At 48.5% G+C, this 15814-nt stretch overlaps 1 protein-coding gene across 5 annotated transcripts; it reads left to right on the forward strand.

Moving 5' to 3' along the window:
- Positions 1 to 556: 556 nt before the first annotated feature.
- On the forward strand, positions 557 to 15406 carry BBS1 (Bardet-Biedl syndrome 1). 5 transcript variants are annotated; one of them, XM_053368073.1, is made up of 17 exons: positions 557 to 680; positions 1923 to 1999; positions 3761 to 3795; positions 4113 to 4385; positions 5392 to 5438; positions 5805 to 5858; positions 6256 to 6328; positions 6825 to 6956; positions 7850 to 7956; positions 8183 to 8303; positions 9033 to 9191; positions 10193 to 10262; positions 11082 to 11240; positions 12620 to 12753; positions 13936 to 14070; positions 14673 to 14759; positions 14993 to 15406. In XM_053368073.1, exons 1-17 carry the CDS (start codon positions 631 to 633, stop codon positions 15077 to 15079), a joined length of 1800 nt encoding a protein of 599 aa, XP_053224048.1. In that variant the 5' UTR covers positions 557 to 630; the 3' UTR covers positions 15080 to 15406. The 5 variants fall into 5 exon arrangements, with proteins under 5 accessions (XP_053224048.1, XP_053224049.1, XP_053224052.1 ...); XM_053368074.1 differs by having other exon boundaries at positions 604 to 695; XM_053368076.1 differs by lacking the exon at positions 557 to 680 and adding an exon at positions 790 to 1002.
- Positions 15407 to 15814: the final 408 nt, after the last annotated feature.

A 15814-nucleotide genomic window follows, 5' to 3' on the forward strand; every position in this document is an offset into this window, starting at 1 on the left:
AGTGTTCATAGGGAGGGCAACCAAGATGGGGTGCAGTTGAAGGAGCCGGGTATGTTTACCCTGGAGAAGAAGAGGCAAATATCTTAAGGGCTGTCACATGGAAGATGCAGCGAGCTTGTTTTGTTCTGCTGGGGAGGGTAGGACTCAAACCAAGGGCTTCAAGTTACAACAAAGGAGATTCCGACTCAACATTGGGAAGAACTTTCTGACAGGAAAAGCTGTTCAACTGTGGAATGGACTCCTCCTAAATGTGGTGGACTCTCCTTCACTGGAGGTTTTTAAGCAGAGGCTGGATGGCCACCAGCCATGGATGAGCTAGTTGAGATTCCTGCACTGCAGGGGGTTGGACTAGATGGCCCCTCGGAGCCCCTTCTGTGCGTTTGAGGCAACGTAGCACTCGTAGTGTGTCTGGCCCAGCCCTTAGTTTTTGTCGCAAATCCTTTTCAAATTGCTCTGTGGACCGGCCAAGTCAGCCCGGAAGCTGCTTGGGTGTGTGCTTGCGTGTTAGTCTTTAAACTCTCCGCAAGTCTATGAGAGCGCGGACTTCCGCTGGGAGGGGCGGGACTCCTTTTCTCGGCGCACCCATTGGCTCCCGCGGGGTTTCCATGGCGACGGATCCCCGGCTTATCCATGGCGGCCGCGGCGCTGCCTTCGTCGTCCTCGGGAGCCGCTGGCGACGGGTAAAGCCCGGAGAGGTCGCGTTTTGGAGGGCAGCTGCTCCCCCCTTCCTCTTTTTCTCTTGCCCCCCCCGTCCCCTCCCCGCTTTCAGGATTCTTGCCTGCGCTGGCGAGGGAGGAGGGGGGAGGAGGCTGGTGCCTGCAGGTCGGACTCCTGGGTTCCCTAGAAGAAAAGTGGGTGCGCATGCGTTTGTTTTGGTTTCCATTCCACCCCCTCTGGTTGGTGACGCGTGTCTGCACTGTGACCAGTTCCTCCCCCTCTATCTCACCCCCGAGGAGGAGCCCTGTCGCAGCTGCACCACGGAGGCAGGCAGAAATCCAACAGGTGCTGCAGGTTCCCAACAGCAGCCCATTTCCGTGCAGAAGAGAACTTCTTTGTCTGCTCCGTTTCTGCCCCCAAGTGCATCTGTCAAACGCACAGAGCAACCTCTTCATCTAAATAAAAAAGGTGTCAACCAGGCATAGATGAACTGCTCAAAACCCCAGTTTAGCGGGTGATGAGGACATGTAGATAATATGGAAGTGAGTCTTTTGCCGCATTCGTTTTGCCTAAGGAACTGGTTTGTATTTTTCTGGCTGTGGGTAGTGACAATATTGGGGGGAAGAAGGGGGGCAAAAATTGTGGGCAAATTGCTTTTTTTTTGCACAGGTGGGAGCTTTGCCCCATCAGTATCTGTTTGACTCCTGGGAGAGAAATGTTTGCTGGACATAATAGATTTTTGAATGAGAATAAACCCATCTAGTTCACAAGAACATCCTCATCCTTAATATATTTAGAACTGTGTATGACACCGTCAGCTCCTTGGATGAAAGACAGGATACAAATAAACAGCACCAATCCTGGCCATGTCGACTCAGAAGTCAGTCCCATTGAGCTCAATGGAGCTTGTTCCCAGGTATTTGTGCACAGAATTGCAGACTCAAAGACTTTGAGGAGTTCTTTGCCCAGCTGCATGAGAGAGAATCACGATGAGCTGTAAGAGGGGTGCAACTTGGAATTGTGTATATGAGAGAAAGACAAAGAAACAGAGTCAGGACTCCTGGGTTCTTTCAGAACACACTGATTTTTGTGGCAGAAAATCAAGACTTCTGAGTGTCTGTCACCACTCTGTGGAAGCTTCATGGTTCGGAGGGATTTAGGTCAGGTGTGAACAGAGACTCCTAGAGAATTGGCTCTCTGGGCTGAAACCGTCTGCAATATATTTCATTTTGCACATTTTTCAACCTTTCCTTCATCCATTGCAGCATTCAAGCCAATTCCAAATGGCTGGATGCCCACTACGACCCAGTGGCCAGCCTCTACACCTTTTCCTCTTGCGTCAGTAAGTCTGAGTTTGTTTTCTCTCTCCTTAATAAGCATTGTCTCTTTCCTGTTTTGATGGGTGAATATGGCGATCATAATGTACAGTGGTTGAGACGGGCATAGTTTTGACTATCTGCTGGTTCTCCCTGGGTTTGCAGTAGGTAAAAGCATATTTTGTTTTCCGCACTGCAGCACGAGCAATGCCTACTTTGTGACAGCTTGCTTTGGTGGAAGTGGTTAAGGAAGGAAGGCAAGGATAGGTCCCAGCAGACTTGAGTGGTCTTTGGTGGGCCCTCTCCTGCTACAATGTGCCTTGGTGGGTTTACCTGACAGCAGAGCTCTGAATCAGTACCAGACAACTGGCAGCTGTCATATAGATCTCCCAGAATGCTCCATAATGTAACATTGCTCTGGACCATTGTGGGAATAAGGAGTGACTCAGTCTGAGAACCACTCTTTTTATAAGGCTGCATCCTCTGTCCTGGAATTTGTTGCCTCCAATAGCAGACATGTGGGGATCAGATGTGGCTTAGTAGTATAGGAAATGCTGTCTGCACATGTTCAGAGCTGCGTCTTTCTTTTTTTGTCCAATGGAAGGGAGGCATCCAGTTTCTACCCATAGAATGGCTGGACAGGGAGGCAATGGCTGACCAGTGCTGACCAGTGTCACCATTTGGATCTCTAAGAAGAAAAATTGAGGGAGTGGCCTGAGAAGCCCTAGTAGAAGTTAATGCAAACAAAGTTGATCATCCACATTGATCAATGGGGGTTGGACTGGATGACCCTTAGGATCCCTTCCAACTCTACGGTTCTATGGTTCTATGGCTGTATGACTGAAGCCCATCTTCTGGGCAGTCGAGGCTAGTGAAGCACCCCTCATTCCAACATCAAGAAGCGATGGCATTGTGGATAACCGAGGTCAGCAGTGTTGATCCTCATGCCCACCAGAAGGTGCGCCATCCCCTTATGGTAATGTTGGGCTCACCATGTCACCCTTCGTTCCACCAGAGGGTGCTACACCACTGTGTGGTTGAGGAAAGTGTAGCGCCAACCATATTGCATCCTTTCCTCACCTGCTTTTACTTCTCCTTGATGGTGGAGATTCTTCTGTGGACACTTGGCTGATTTTAAAGCTTTCAAGGCTTGGGGGAGGTATGTTATTCTCCCACAGTGTCAATTCAAGGCATTTTGGGGTTTTTGGAGAAGTCTATTATTTCCTTGAATTTCAGGATTCTGAGTGGGTTATTTCTTCCAAACCAGTATTCAGATTATGGAACAGGTACTACAATACAGTACTTAAATTCTCTGGTATCTACTTTGTTTGCTTTGATTTAAAGGTAAAGAAACACATGGAAAGCCTCAGGACAATAGTCGGGGTTCTCCAACAAGGGAAGTCACTCACTTCTGTTGATCTCATGAAAGCATATAATTAATGTTCCCTATTCGAACAGCTCCAGAGAAGCTCCTTCCATTCCAGCATCCAAGTTTCTGCTAAAGCTGTGTGCCTCCCTGATGACTTACCTGCATCTGCAGGAGACTTGCATTAACCTATATTTTCTTAACAATTCTGTTGTTTGCATCAGTCTATCTTGGGGGGCAATGGAAGGGTGTGCCTCTGGGGTGAAGTCAATTGCAGGTGGCTTTACTTTCAACAGGGGATGTTGCCTGGTATCCTTATAAAAATAGTAGCTTTTGGGGGGATGGGGCTCCTCTGCCCTCTCCCCTGTTTATGTGTGGGTCTTTTTAATGGGGCTGATACAGGTTCTGCTGTCTTTTCCAGCCCTGGCTGACCTGCATGGTGATGGAGACTGTAAGGTAAGGGAACTGTCGCTGTCACATCCACAAACCCTTCTCTTGTACAGCCCATATTCATCACACCTGCAAATCTGCTGTCTTTTGGGTGCCTCTTCCCTTCTTTCTCTACCTCTCCATCTGGCCTAATAGGCTTTTGTTGCATGAATACCATTTTTCTTGTGTAGATTTTGAGTGCACGTTCCTAGTCTCCTCTTTGTTCCTTTTGCCTGCTTGCTTTTAGGTTTATCGATTTAGGTTTCAGAGCCTCCAAAGGGACACATCCTTGGGTATCATTCAAGGAGGCTCCTAGTTGTTGTTTTGCTTTCCCCCTTTCCCAGCTGGTGGTGGGCGACCTGGGCCCTACAGGACATGAGATGAAGCTGAAGGTGTACCACGGCATGGACCTCCTGAGCGAGAATGTCCTGTTGGACTTGCCCACAAGTGTGGCTGCCTTCCTGATGGAGCGTCATGAACTGTGTGTTCCTGCTGTGGGGGTGGCTGCCGGTCCCTACATCTACGTGTACAAGAACATGCGCCCCTACTTCCGCTATGCTCTGCCCCCCTTGGAAGTCAACTCCACAGAGAAGGATGTCTGGGAGCAGGCAAAGGAGGTGAGAAGGAGGAGGGAGGGCTTGGGGAAGCTGTCTGCTAGCCAGAACCCCTTTGGTCATGGGTCTTTAGGTACCTTCCCTCCCATCCTTCCTGCCTGAGGGCCAGTGTGGTTGGAGCAGAAGTGGTGAACTTCCAGCCCTCTCTGCCTGGCTCTCGGGTCTCTCTCAAGGCCGTAGCCTCCACCCCCAGACCATACCCCTTACTAGACCTGCTTTTTCACCCTTCCTGGGTGCTTTTGCAGGGCTGGAATATGTTCTATGATGCCTCTTGCTTGCCTGTATGGAGGGCAAAAAAGGGTTGTGTTGAAACTGCATGAAAATATAAAGAAGAAGAAGAGTTTGGAATTGATATCCCGCCTTTCACTCCCCTTCAGGAGTCTCAAAGCGGCTAACATTCTCCTTTCCCTTCCTCCCCCACAACAAACACTCTGTGAGGTGAGTGGGGCTGAGAGACTTCAAAGAAGTGTGACTAGCCCAAGGTCACCCAGCAGCTGCATGTGGAGGAGCGGGGAAGCGAACCCAGTTCCCCAGATTACGTGACTACCGCTCTTAACCACTACACCACACTGGCTCTCAATTTGTATCCATTGCTCCATCCACTTTTGCTGCTGGCTCTGCCCACCACTGGGCCCTAGAAAGTTACTTGGGATGGAATGTGGCCCTTGGGACTGGAAACAGTTTCCCATTCCTGGGTTAGAGTGTTGAACTAGGGCCTGGGAGACCAGGATTCAAATCGCACTCAGCTGTGAAGCTCACGGCTTGGGCCAGTCGTCGTCTCTCAGTCTGACCTACTTCACAAGGTTGTTGTGAGGATCAGATGTGAAGAGGGAGAACCACGTCTGCCACCCTGAGCTGCTTGGGTGAAAAGTGGGATATAAATGCAGTTGCTTAATTGGAGTGCAAATCCCTCTTGGTTTCTGATTCATCACCAGCAGTCCTTCCAGTTTCTTAAGTCTGCCTCTCTTGTAGGGAGCAGCCGTTGACTGTCCTCCTTCTCTCTTGGTAGGACAAGGTTGACCTTCTGTCAATGAAGGAGACACTGGAGATGATCCGGTAAGGAGCTCTGAAGCTGGGCAGGGCGAGACCAAGTCTTCTGAGCCATCTCTAAACATCAGGAGGATAAGCAAACAAGGCTTGGGGGTCAACTAGGGGCAGGTGGGAACGGAGAGCATGCCAGGCGGAGGGGGGGGTTATTTCTTACATTGGCATGCAAAAAAATATGCTTTATAATCAGCTTTTTGGTCACCCCCACATGTCTGGGCTATGAAAGCTCCCATTTAATTGACTAGAGAAGCAGAGGCTCAGGGCGAACAAGCTTGCCTAGGGCTCTGTGGTTCAGGACTGCTCACTGTGCCACACTGGCATGAGCCACAGAAGCCCAAGGCTCTCCCTCCTGACTTGCCTGATGTGTCTCCACAGGGAAAATGCAGACAGAGAAAATACGGAGCCGCCCTTGTCAGTGCAGTCCTTGAGGTGAGTTCTTTGGTGTGGGCAGGGCTGGGAATCTCCAGGCAGGGCTGGGAAAAGCTCCTGCCAGAAATCCTGGAGAACTGCTGCCAGTCAGTGTAGTCAATACTGAGTTAGATTGGCCAGTGCTCTGACTGAGTACAAGGCAGTTTTGGATGTTCCTGTAATGCCCACTCCAGCCCAAGTTCTCTGCTTCAGGCTGATGGGAACACAGCTTTGATTGTGAGAAATGGTCTCCTTTTTTCATCCTCTGTTGAAGGCCGTCTCTCTCCCTCTCCCTCTCCCTCTCCCTCTCCCTCTCCCTCTCCCTCTCCCTCTCCCTCTCCCTCTCTCTCTCTCCCCCCCCCCCCGTGTGGGCTGGGACCCTGGGCTCCTTTCATCACCTTCCCCATCTGCTCTGCAGGTTCCTGGCCCTTGACCCTCCTGAGATGGAGTCCTTTGTGAACCAGTATAAAATGCAGCCGCTCAAGCGCCAGGTGTGTACTCTGATGTTCCATATCCACTCCTGCCCTGAACATCCCAGAAGAGGAAGAGGGTTGGGATGCTGTTCAGGCAAATACTGCCAACTCTTCCCTGAAGCCAAGAATGGCCTTGCTTAAGTGACACATCTTTTAAAATCACAACTTGAGGCAATCAAGTAGCAGTATCTGAAGAAGTGTGCATGCACACGAAAGCTCATACCAAGAACTAACTTAGTTGGTCTTTAAGGTGCTACTGAAAAAGAAGTGTGCATGCACACGAAAGCTCATACCAAGAACTAACTTAGTTGGTCTTTAAGGTGCTACTGAAAATTTTTTTTTTGTTTTGAAGTAGCAAAAGGGTTAGGCACAAGGTTCCCATGCCCCCAAATGTCCCAGATTTGAAGTGCACTTACAGAACCAGTTGCCCATGGCTGGGAAACATATCCTAGTCCCTTGGGGTTCACCTCTCTTGATGCATAAAGTTGCCCCTTTGCCCCTCCTTATCTTTCAGTCACTGATTACCTGCATGACTACCCTGAAGAAGAGCGTGGCAGATGAGGCCTCTATCAGCTGCCTGGTGCTTGGGACGGAGAACAGCGACATCATCATCTTGGATCCTGAGCCCTTCAGTATGCTGGTGCAGGTGAGGCCCTGGAGAAGAGTGCTCTGAAGCTCAATAGCATGCTTATTTCAAGAGGGGGAAGAGAGGGCCATTTTGTTCTCTGCCTTATGCCCTTTGAGGCTAAGCGGAAGCCGCTTGCTCTGGTGTTCCTCACAATCGCAACAACCAGTTGCAGAATTCAAGACAATGTTGGGGGAATCGAGTATTGGAGTCGGGACTGAGGAGATCTGCTTTCAGATTTGCTCCCAACCCTAAAGTTAACTGGGCGATCTTGGGCAGCCATCATATTTCAGCCTTAACCTACCACCGAGGGATGTTATGAGGATGCAAAAGGAATATTTTTACAAATTTCCTCCCTGGGAGGAAGTGTGGGATACAAATGCAATGAATGAATAAAACAATAAGCTGTTGGATTCACCATTCCCTGTAGTGGGAGCTAGACCATGAAGGCGATTGGGACACTGCGCCACCAACCTTAGTCTGGCTTTTGCCAACCTCCACTTCACTGTTTCCTTACTTAGAAGTGTGGCTGCACTTGTCTGGCTCCAGTTACTGTTGCCTTGTGCCCTATCAGTTCTGGTAAGCGCCAACCTCCACTGATTGCATGGCTTCCGGTTTAAAAACGACAACAAAGAGCAGGTTTCTAGATTTTGTAGGTTTGAATGCTGTGGCCCATGTCTGTGAAATCTCAGGAGGCTGAGTTTCAGTGGCAGGGATATTGGTAACGAATGGGGGTGTCTGTTTCAGCTAGAAAACCCTCAAAACTGCCCAGGGGTGACCACCCACCTGCCAATCCCATCCTGGTGATGTGACTATTTAAAATAGGTCCCTCTCACGTCTGTCCCCTGTGAGGCAACATGCCAGGGAGTGGGGCAGTACCCGGCTTCAGCACTGTTTTTCTTTTTTAATGGCAGACAAAGGTACCAAGCGTGCCAGCCTTTCTGGACGTCACAGGACAGTACGATGTGGAATATCGGCTCATAGTGGCCTGCCGTAATGGGTGCATCTACATCCTCCGCAGGTGGGCAGAGGAGGAGCTGCTGGGGGTGTTTTGGGAGGGCAGAGAGGGCCTGATGGGTTGAAGAGGGAAGCTGACATGTTTCAGAGCACGCTCTTAAGAATATAGCAAGGAAGAGCCCCATATCTTGTGCATCACCCATCTTGGCACTGGAGTTACCTGCTTTGCTGACCACAAGGAGGCCAGGCCTGGACTTGACCTGCCACTGCTGTCTTTCTCTCCCATGCAGGAACTCCAAGCGACATAAATACTGCATTGAGCTGAGTTCTCAAGCCGTGGGCTTGTCCTGGGTCCAAAAGAACATTGTGGTGGCCTGCTCCGACGAAACCCTTCAAAGCTTTACTCAGAAGGTTGTGGGGTCATGGGGTGGAGGGCAGCTTTAATTACTGGCCACAGCTTTGGCAATCTGCCTCACCTCAAACTGTCAACTGAAGGCAGCAGCTCTTAACTTGAACCTTGGCTCACTTCTGGAACTCAAGGTGCATTAGAGTTAAGTGAATGGAGCCAAGGTACAGTGGTACCTCGCAAGACGAATGCCTCGCAAGTCAAAAAACTCGCTAGACGAAAGGGTTTTTTGTTTTTTGAGCTGCTTCGCAAGACGATTTTCCCTATGGGCTTGCTTCGCAAGATGGAAACGTCTTGCAAGTTTGTTTCCTTTTTCTTAACACCGTTAATACAGTTGCGACTTGACTTCGAGGAGCAACTCATAGCACGCGGTGTTGTAGCCTTTTTTGAGGTTTTTAAAGACTTTGGTGATTTTTGAAGCTTTTCCAAAACTTTCCCGACACTGTGCTTCGCAAGACGAAAAAAATCGCAAGACGACAAAACTCGCGGAACGAATTAATTTCATCTTGTGAGGCACCACTGTACATTGAAGGGCATTGTGTTGTGTAAGTGTATGCATGTGGTCCCCAGGTGGTGCTATTGCTGTGCCCAATTCTGTTTTAAAGGAGGATCTTGTTAAAAGAAGGGTAATCCTAGTGGGGGGTGGGGGGGCCTTAATTAGCAAGGAAATCCATTGGGGGCCAGGTCGGAGAAGCTGTTCTGTCGGGTTCCTGAATGTCTTTTTCTCGTGGCAGGGGAAGAAGCTCTGGGTGGTCCCGTTGCCAGCCACCCCCATCACTTTGAGTCTCATAGATGAGAAGTTCCAGAGCTTCCATGCTGTGCTGGTCGCCTTGGCCAATATGGAGGTGCACATATACCAGGACAAGAACCTTGTGAACATCATCCAAACGCAGGTGAGAGGCAGGAACAGGGGGTGCCCACATTCAGGGCTGAATGAGGGCATTCTGGTGGTTTGGCACAGGAGCTGGTCGCAGCGTGGGTGGGGGAAGTGTTTGTGTGTGAGACTGTATGTTTGTTTCTCTGAGCCCAGGCTGCTCTGTCTCATCCCTCACTCTAACGGGATGTGTGTTTGTCATCTGTGGGATTGAAACAGGAGAACTAGAGAACCAAGACTCCTTGAGTAAGTTCCTGGAAAACATGGCTCCTGTTGAATGTGGGTCTGGTAAGGCATTGGAACTTGCCTATGACTTGGTCACACCACTGGTCCTTCTTGCCCAGGATCCCTTTTCAAACTGGGGATGTTGAGGATTCAACCTGCATGCGAAGCAGAAACTCCCTTGGTCCAGAGAGGCACCCTTCCTGCTGCAGATGGCCTCCTCTACAGTTCCCTTCTTCAGTAACAGTTCACAGGCTGTATCCTCACTCAGCCTACCTGTTCCGGACCTGCTGTGGGCCATTCCTGGCCCTTCTCAGCTCCTGAACTGAGCCCACAGGGAGAGGGAGACTGTTCTTGGCAGAGGGAGGACCCACAGGAGGTGAAGGAGAGCTGGCAGGGAGGCAACTTGGGAGGAGATGAGGTGCCCTGGGCTGGGAGGGTGGAGATGCAGTGAGAGAGCCATGAGAAGACAAAGAGCTCCCATAGGGATGTGGGAACCTGACAAAGGCCAAGTCACACCATTGGTCCCTCTAACTCAGTATTGGCTACCACTGATTGGTCGCTGCTCTCCAGGGTTTCAGGCAGAGGATATTCCCAGCCTTCCTCCTAGCTGGAGAGGCCATTGGGAATTGAATCTCAGACCTTCAGCATGAAAAGCAGGTGCTGCACTACTGGCAAAGACCAAATCAAAGAAAGGAAAGCTATACGGGCACACCAAAGACAAGCCCACCTGTCTTCCTTCTCCCTGCGAAAAGCAGCAACCCACCTTCATCTCTTTTTCTCTGTTTCTGCTGCCAGGACGTTGTCAGCAGCATCTGCTTTGGCCGCTATGGGAGGGAAGATAACACGCTTGTCATGACCACCAAAGGTAAGAGCAGATGTTGTGCCTTGTGAAGTCAGAGCACTGAGCCCGACCTTCTGCCCTTCCCCAGGGGGCAGCCAGCAGGTAGCATTCAGGGGTAAGCTGCACCTGAGCATAGAGGCTTCGAAATCTACAGAGCTACAGTCTGGTTGCAGCATGCAGTTGTCCCTCCTGTGAAGAACGAGTTGCAGCTGAGAATTTTGCTGAAGATGCTCATCTCTCAGGCTTTCTTGGGAGAAAGTCATGTTGGTCTAAACTTGCTGGAGTGGGTTGTATCGAACAGGGGTGGAGAGCCTATCAAGTGAAGGCACTTCCCTGTCCTACTTGACTCCTTGCCCATCTGTCGTTTCTCCCCCTTCTCTTTTTTTTAAAAAAATATTATTTATAGTTTTCAGATTTATATGGTTCACTGATTATACAATCATTTTGACATTTCAAAACTTGACTTCCTTCCCCCACTTTCTGCAGTTCCTTAACTTTATTTTTAATATCTTCTACATATCCAAATTAGCTTAATTTGTTCATTTATTCATCTTCTTTCAATATATACTCTTATGAAACTGCAGGTTATTACAAGAATCCTGCCAATGTTTTTATCTGCTTACAATTTATCTGTAAATATTCAATAAACCATTTCCATTATTTCATAAAAAGTTTGTTATCTTGATTTCTTATCCTTCCAGTAAGTTTAGCTATTTCTGCATATTCCATAAGTTTTTGTATCCATTCTTCCTTTGCTGGGACTTCTTCTTCTTCTTTCCATTTTTGGGCGAGTAGCATTCTTGCCGCTGTAGTCGCATACATGAGTTTCTGCTCTTCTCCTAGGCGGGGGCCTGATCATCAAGATCCTAAAACGCACTGCCACGTTTGACAAGCGGGATGCGGTTGTCGGAGCCCCCGTCGCCCAGAGCATCAAGCTCAACGTGCCCAAGAAGACAAAGCTGTATGTGGACCAGACGCTACGGGAGCGGGAGAGTGGCGTGGGTGAGTCGCATGAGCAGTGCATCTCGGAGCATGGCAGCCTCTCTTACACGCACACAACATTCCAGCCAGATACAAACTCCTAGCTCCTTCCTCTATGGTCTCTGGATCAGGAAACATTTCCTCTTTACACATGTAGAGGCTTTAGGAATCGCTCTTTGAATAAACCTTAAAAATGGCTAGTTGGGGGTTTTTTGACCTTTTTTATATAATAATTTATTGATTTTCCAAAAATAACAATTAAAAAAAAACCCAGAAAAAAATCATAACCAAATTAAACCATGAATTTTGATCGACTTCCCTCCACTCCCCCTCTTGGTTCCATTACAATGTACTTGTTTATGCACATCCATAAAACCTTATATACTTAACAATCCAATGTTAAAACCTTCTTCATCTTATTACAGGTGACTTTTAAAAGTTATACTAATGTAAAAATCTGTACACAAAGCTTTAAAAATATGCTTTAGACAATTGCCCTTTTTTGTAATGATTTGTCCTGCATAGTTTAATAATTTATTTTGCCAATCTTCATCTTTATCTTCTTCTTTATGTTCTTTGGCTGAGGCTTCTTCCTTCCATAGGGGCTGGCTGGTCTTGGCCTGGAGTTCAATCTCGCGTATCGGAACAAAGTATTTCGTTCAAACAATTCATCAAGTCCTGTACATCTCAATACCATAACTGTGTTTGATCATATTTTTCCACAGTTGCAGCATAAGAACCCCCAAGAATTCTGCTAAACACAAAAGTCCCTGTTCATATTTTGTGGCTATGAATACAAACTGGTGGGACGCGGGTGGCGCTGTGGGTTAAACCACAGAGCCTAGGACTTGCTGATCAGAAGGTCGGCGGTTTGAATCCCCGCGATGGGGTGAGCTCCCGTTGCTCGGTCCCAGCTCCTGCCAACCTAGCAGTTCGAAAGCACATCAAAGTGCAAGTAGATAAATAGGTACCGCTCCGGCGGGAAGGTAAACGGCGTTTCCGTGTGCTGCTCTGGTTCGACAGAAGCGGCTTAGTCATGCTGGCCACATGACCCGGAAACTGTCTGCGGACAAACGCCGGCTCCCTCGGCCTATAGAGCGAGATGAGCACTGCAACCCCAGAGTCGGTCACGACTGGACCTAATGGTCAGGGGTCCCTTTACCTTTACCTTATACAAACTGGTGCAGGAAGACCTTTATGTGGAGCGTGGTTTGTGGGTGATCTCAGCCAGGAAACAGATGCTCAGAATTGATTCTAGGACCTAAGTGCTCTAGCACAACAGACCCCCTAATTTCTGCAGGCAGAGGGTGTTTTGATGATGGCACAAGGGAAGGTCTCATTTCTCTCCTCCCTCCTCCCTGTTTCACTTTGCTTCCTTCCCATCCCCCGCCCTCGCCCAGCCATGCACCGGGTGTTTCAGACGGACCTGAGCCGCATCCGACTCATGGCGGCCCGAGCCTACGCCCAAGCGCTTCAGTGCAACATGACGCCTGTGTCTGAGTCGGCGCAGGAGCAGCTGAAGATGAACGCTGTGGTGAGGAGGAAGGGGGAGGGGGAAATGAATACAGGATTGGTCCGAATCGAGGCGGGCTTCCTTAAAAATGGCGCCAATCCCTGGAAAAGAGAAGACAGCTGAAGGGGCGACCCCAGGATGGGGTGAGGGGAGGAAAGGAAATAGTGCATTAAATCAGAGGATGGTGCAAGAAAAAAGGTGGGCTGCTTTTTAAAAAAGGAGTAAATTGGTCCCAGCCAGGGAAGAGTGGATAACCAAGATGATGGACTGTGCCGAAATGGCGAAGATGACAGTGAAGATCAGACACCAAGATGAGGAAAAATTCAGTAAAGAATGGGGGGGCAGGGATTATAGAGCATCTTAAAGACCACTGTAAATATTTAAAAACGCTAGCAGGATTGTTATAATGCTTATAATGAAACAAAATTAAAGTTCTAAAAAAGAGATAAAATGGATTGGGAAAATGTGATTAGATGCAATAGAAAGAATAATTAAAAATGGGAAACTAGGGGAGGGGGGGGGAGTCCAGGGATTCAAGTAATCTCAAATGTGTAAAAATTGAAAATGATTTAAATGTATAAGAATTTTGTTAAAAATGAAAATAAAATAGTTAAAAATAAATAAATAAATGGAGTAAATTAGGAATTCTTGAGAAGGGGTGGTCTTTGCTTGAGCTGTTGTATCCAACTAAGTCATGCTCACAGTAGACTCACTGAACTCAATAAACTGGAGTAGCTCAAGTTCATTGGCGTCAGTGGGCCTAATCTGATTTTGGGTCCCTCTGGATTACCTGTTTATTGAGAATTCATCCTTATTTTCTTGCACAGACCTTAGGAGGAGGTTTGATTATATCTGGTCATTAATGAGCATTCATTCTGATTTACTTGCAGGAATGTTTATACCTCTTCCCATTAATCATTTGTTCATCCCATATTTTGTATTTCCCTATCACTTTCCAAACCGTAAAATGTCCAGTTCTTTTTTTTAAAGTGGATTTGTTGTGCTAGGGCTGTGCAAACCTAAAGTTCCCATGTGCTTTCCCCTGAAAAATAGTGAAAGTCCGGAGGCACCTTTGGGTTGGATATTACCCAGAGTCCCCTCTTGATGAAATGTTGAGACATTGCTGAGACACTCCCCCCCCCATCCTCATTCCCCTTTGTCTCACACACTCATTCCCATAATGCACTTCTCTCCCTTCTGCAGGTCCAGGGCATGGGCCCTACCTTCAAGTTGACCCTTAACCTCCAGAACATGTCAGATACCCATGCAGTCGCCAACCTTCTCATCAGCTTCCTGTATGATGAAAAACTCTACTCCATAGAGCATCCTTTCTTTAAGGTAATTCCATCCTTCTCCTAAGTCGGATCTCCCCTGACTCCCTCTCCTAAATGTTTTGCACAGGCCCCCTGTATAACCAGTCCAGCGGCCTTCTCAGAGTAGAGTTGTCATGCGTCTGGAATTTCTGGGACGTAGCTGGGATTAGGCAGTCGGAAGCAGTGTCCAGGCGGGAAACACTAAGATGTCCTTGAAAATCCAGACATATGGCAACCCAGGTCGGAAGTGTAGGTTATCCCTGTTTAGGGAAGCTTTTAATATTTGATGAATCATTGTATTTTAATATTCTGCTGGAAGCCACCCAGAGCGGCTGTTGAAAGCCAGCCAGATGGGTGGGGTAGAAATAATAAATTTTTTATTATTATTATTATTATTATTATTATTATTATTATTATTATGGATTTCCTTACAAATAGCTCAAAAACTTTTTTTATTGAGATTTTGCAAAAATAGCTCAACAACTTTGGCCAAAAACCCTAACTCAGGCTCAGCTGGAGTTACAGATTTGCCCCTTGCTACACGCCTCCCTCCTTGGGCTCTTAGCCCTCTTCCCCAACACACTGCTTGCCATAAGAATTTCCTGCATTTTTCTTGCCTCCCTGCAGACTCCCATGTTGGTTCCAGGATTGAATTACCCTCTGGCCACCTTTGTGGAGTGTCTGAGCGAACAAGGGACCTCGGATATTATTAAGGTTAGTGTTCCTGCTTTGATTCCCCACCCCACTCCTGACAGGCCTGCCCCTTGACTTCCCATGCCATTGATTTCCCAGTTGTTTCAGTCTTGGGGGGCTTGCCTGTCAAAAGAAAAAGCCTGCCTTCCCTGTGCCTTGTTCCCAGTTTGTATGCTGACTTGCAATCCAAGATGGCCGCTGTGTTGGCATGCCGACCACAGGCCCTCCCTCCTCTCATCTCCTTCGTGTTGCAGGTGTTTGTGTTGCACGAGGGGGAGCCTGAACCACTGCTGACGGCGCACATCAACATGCCTGTCAGCGAAGGCCTGGCGGCCGTGTGAGCTCAAGGTCGAGTGTGAGCTCAGGGTCGAGCGGAGGAGAGGAAAAGGGCCAACCCACTTCTCTCTGGGCCGTGTGCCTCAGCAGTAGCATAGACTTTACTTCCATCAGTTCTAGGAAGGGCCACCTGGAGAGGAGCGCCACCCTAGGATAGCCGGTGTCATTTGCGATGGAGGTATGTGGAGTTCCTCCTCACGCTGAGGAAGAGCCCACATCCAGGGGCTGCCACAGGATTAGCCGCAGCTCGTCTTCTGGGCCCAGAAATGGAGAGGTGGAACAGCAAATGAAGTCCAGTGGTTCAAGAGTCCAATAAATTTTATTTATTCTTATGTTTGACTTTGGGGCATGTATCTGGGTGAAGGTCTTTGGAGCATTGGAGATGGATGTACAGTCATTCCTTGGAATGAATACGCTTCAGGTTGAGCATTTTCAGGTTGTGCTCTGTGGCGACCCAGAAGTAACGGAACGTGTTACTTCCGGCTTTTGCCACTCGCGCATGCGCAGACGCTCAAAATGATATCACGCGCATGCATGGAAGTGGCGAAACGCGACACACGCACGCACAGTCACGTATTACGTTCGCTTCAGGATGCGAGCGGGGCTCCGGAACAGATCCCGTTCGAATCCAGAGGTACCACTGTACAGAAAAGATCAGGGGGCTTGAGCACCTCTGCTATGATTGGAAGTCAAAATTTGTTGGACTTTTTTTCTTTAGAGAGGAGGGATATGGCCATTGA

This window comes from Podarcis raffonei, chromosome 16, assembly GCF_027172205.1.
Source record: "Podarcis raffonei isolate rPodRaf1 chromosome 16, rPodRaf1.pri, whole genome shotgun sequence".
Classification (NCBI taxonomy): Eukaryota; Metazoa; Chordata; class Lepidosauria; order Squamata; family Lacertidae; genus Podarcis; species Podarcis raffonei.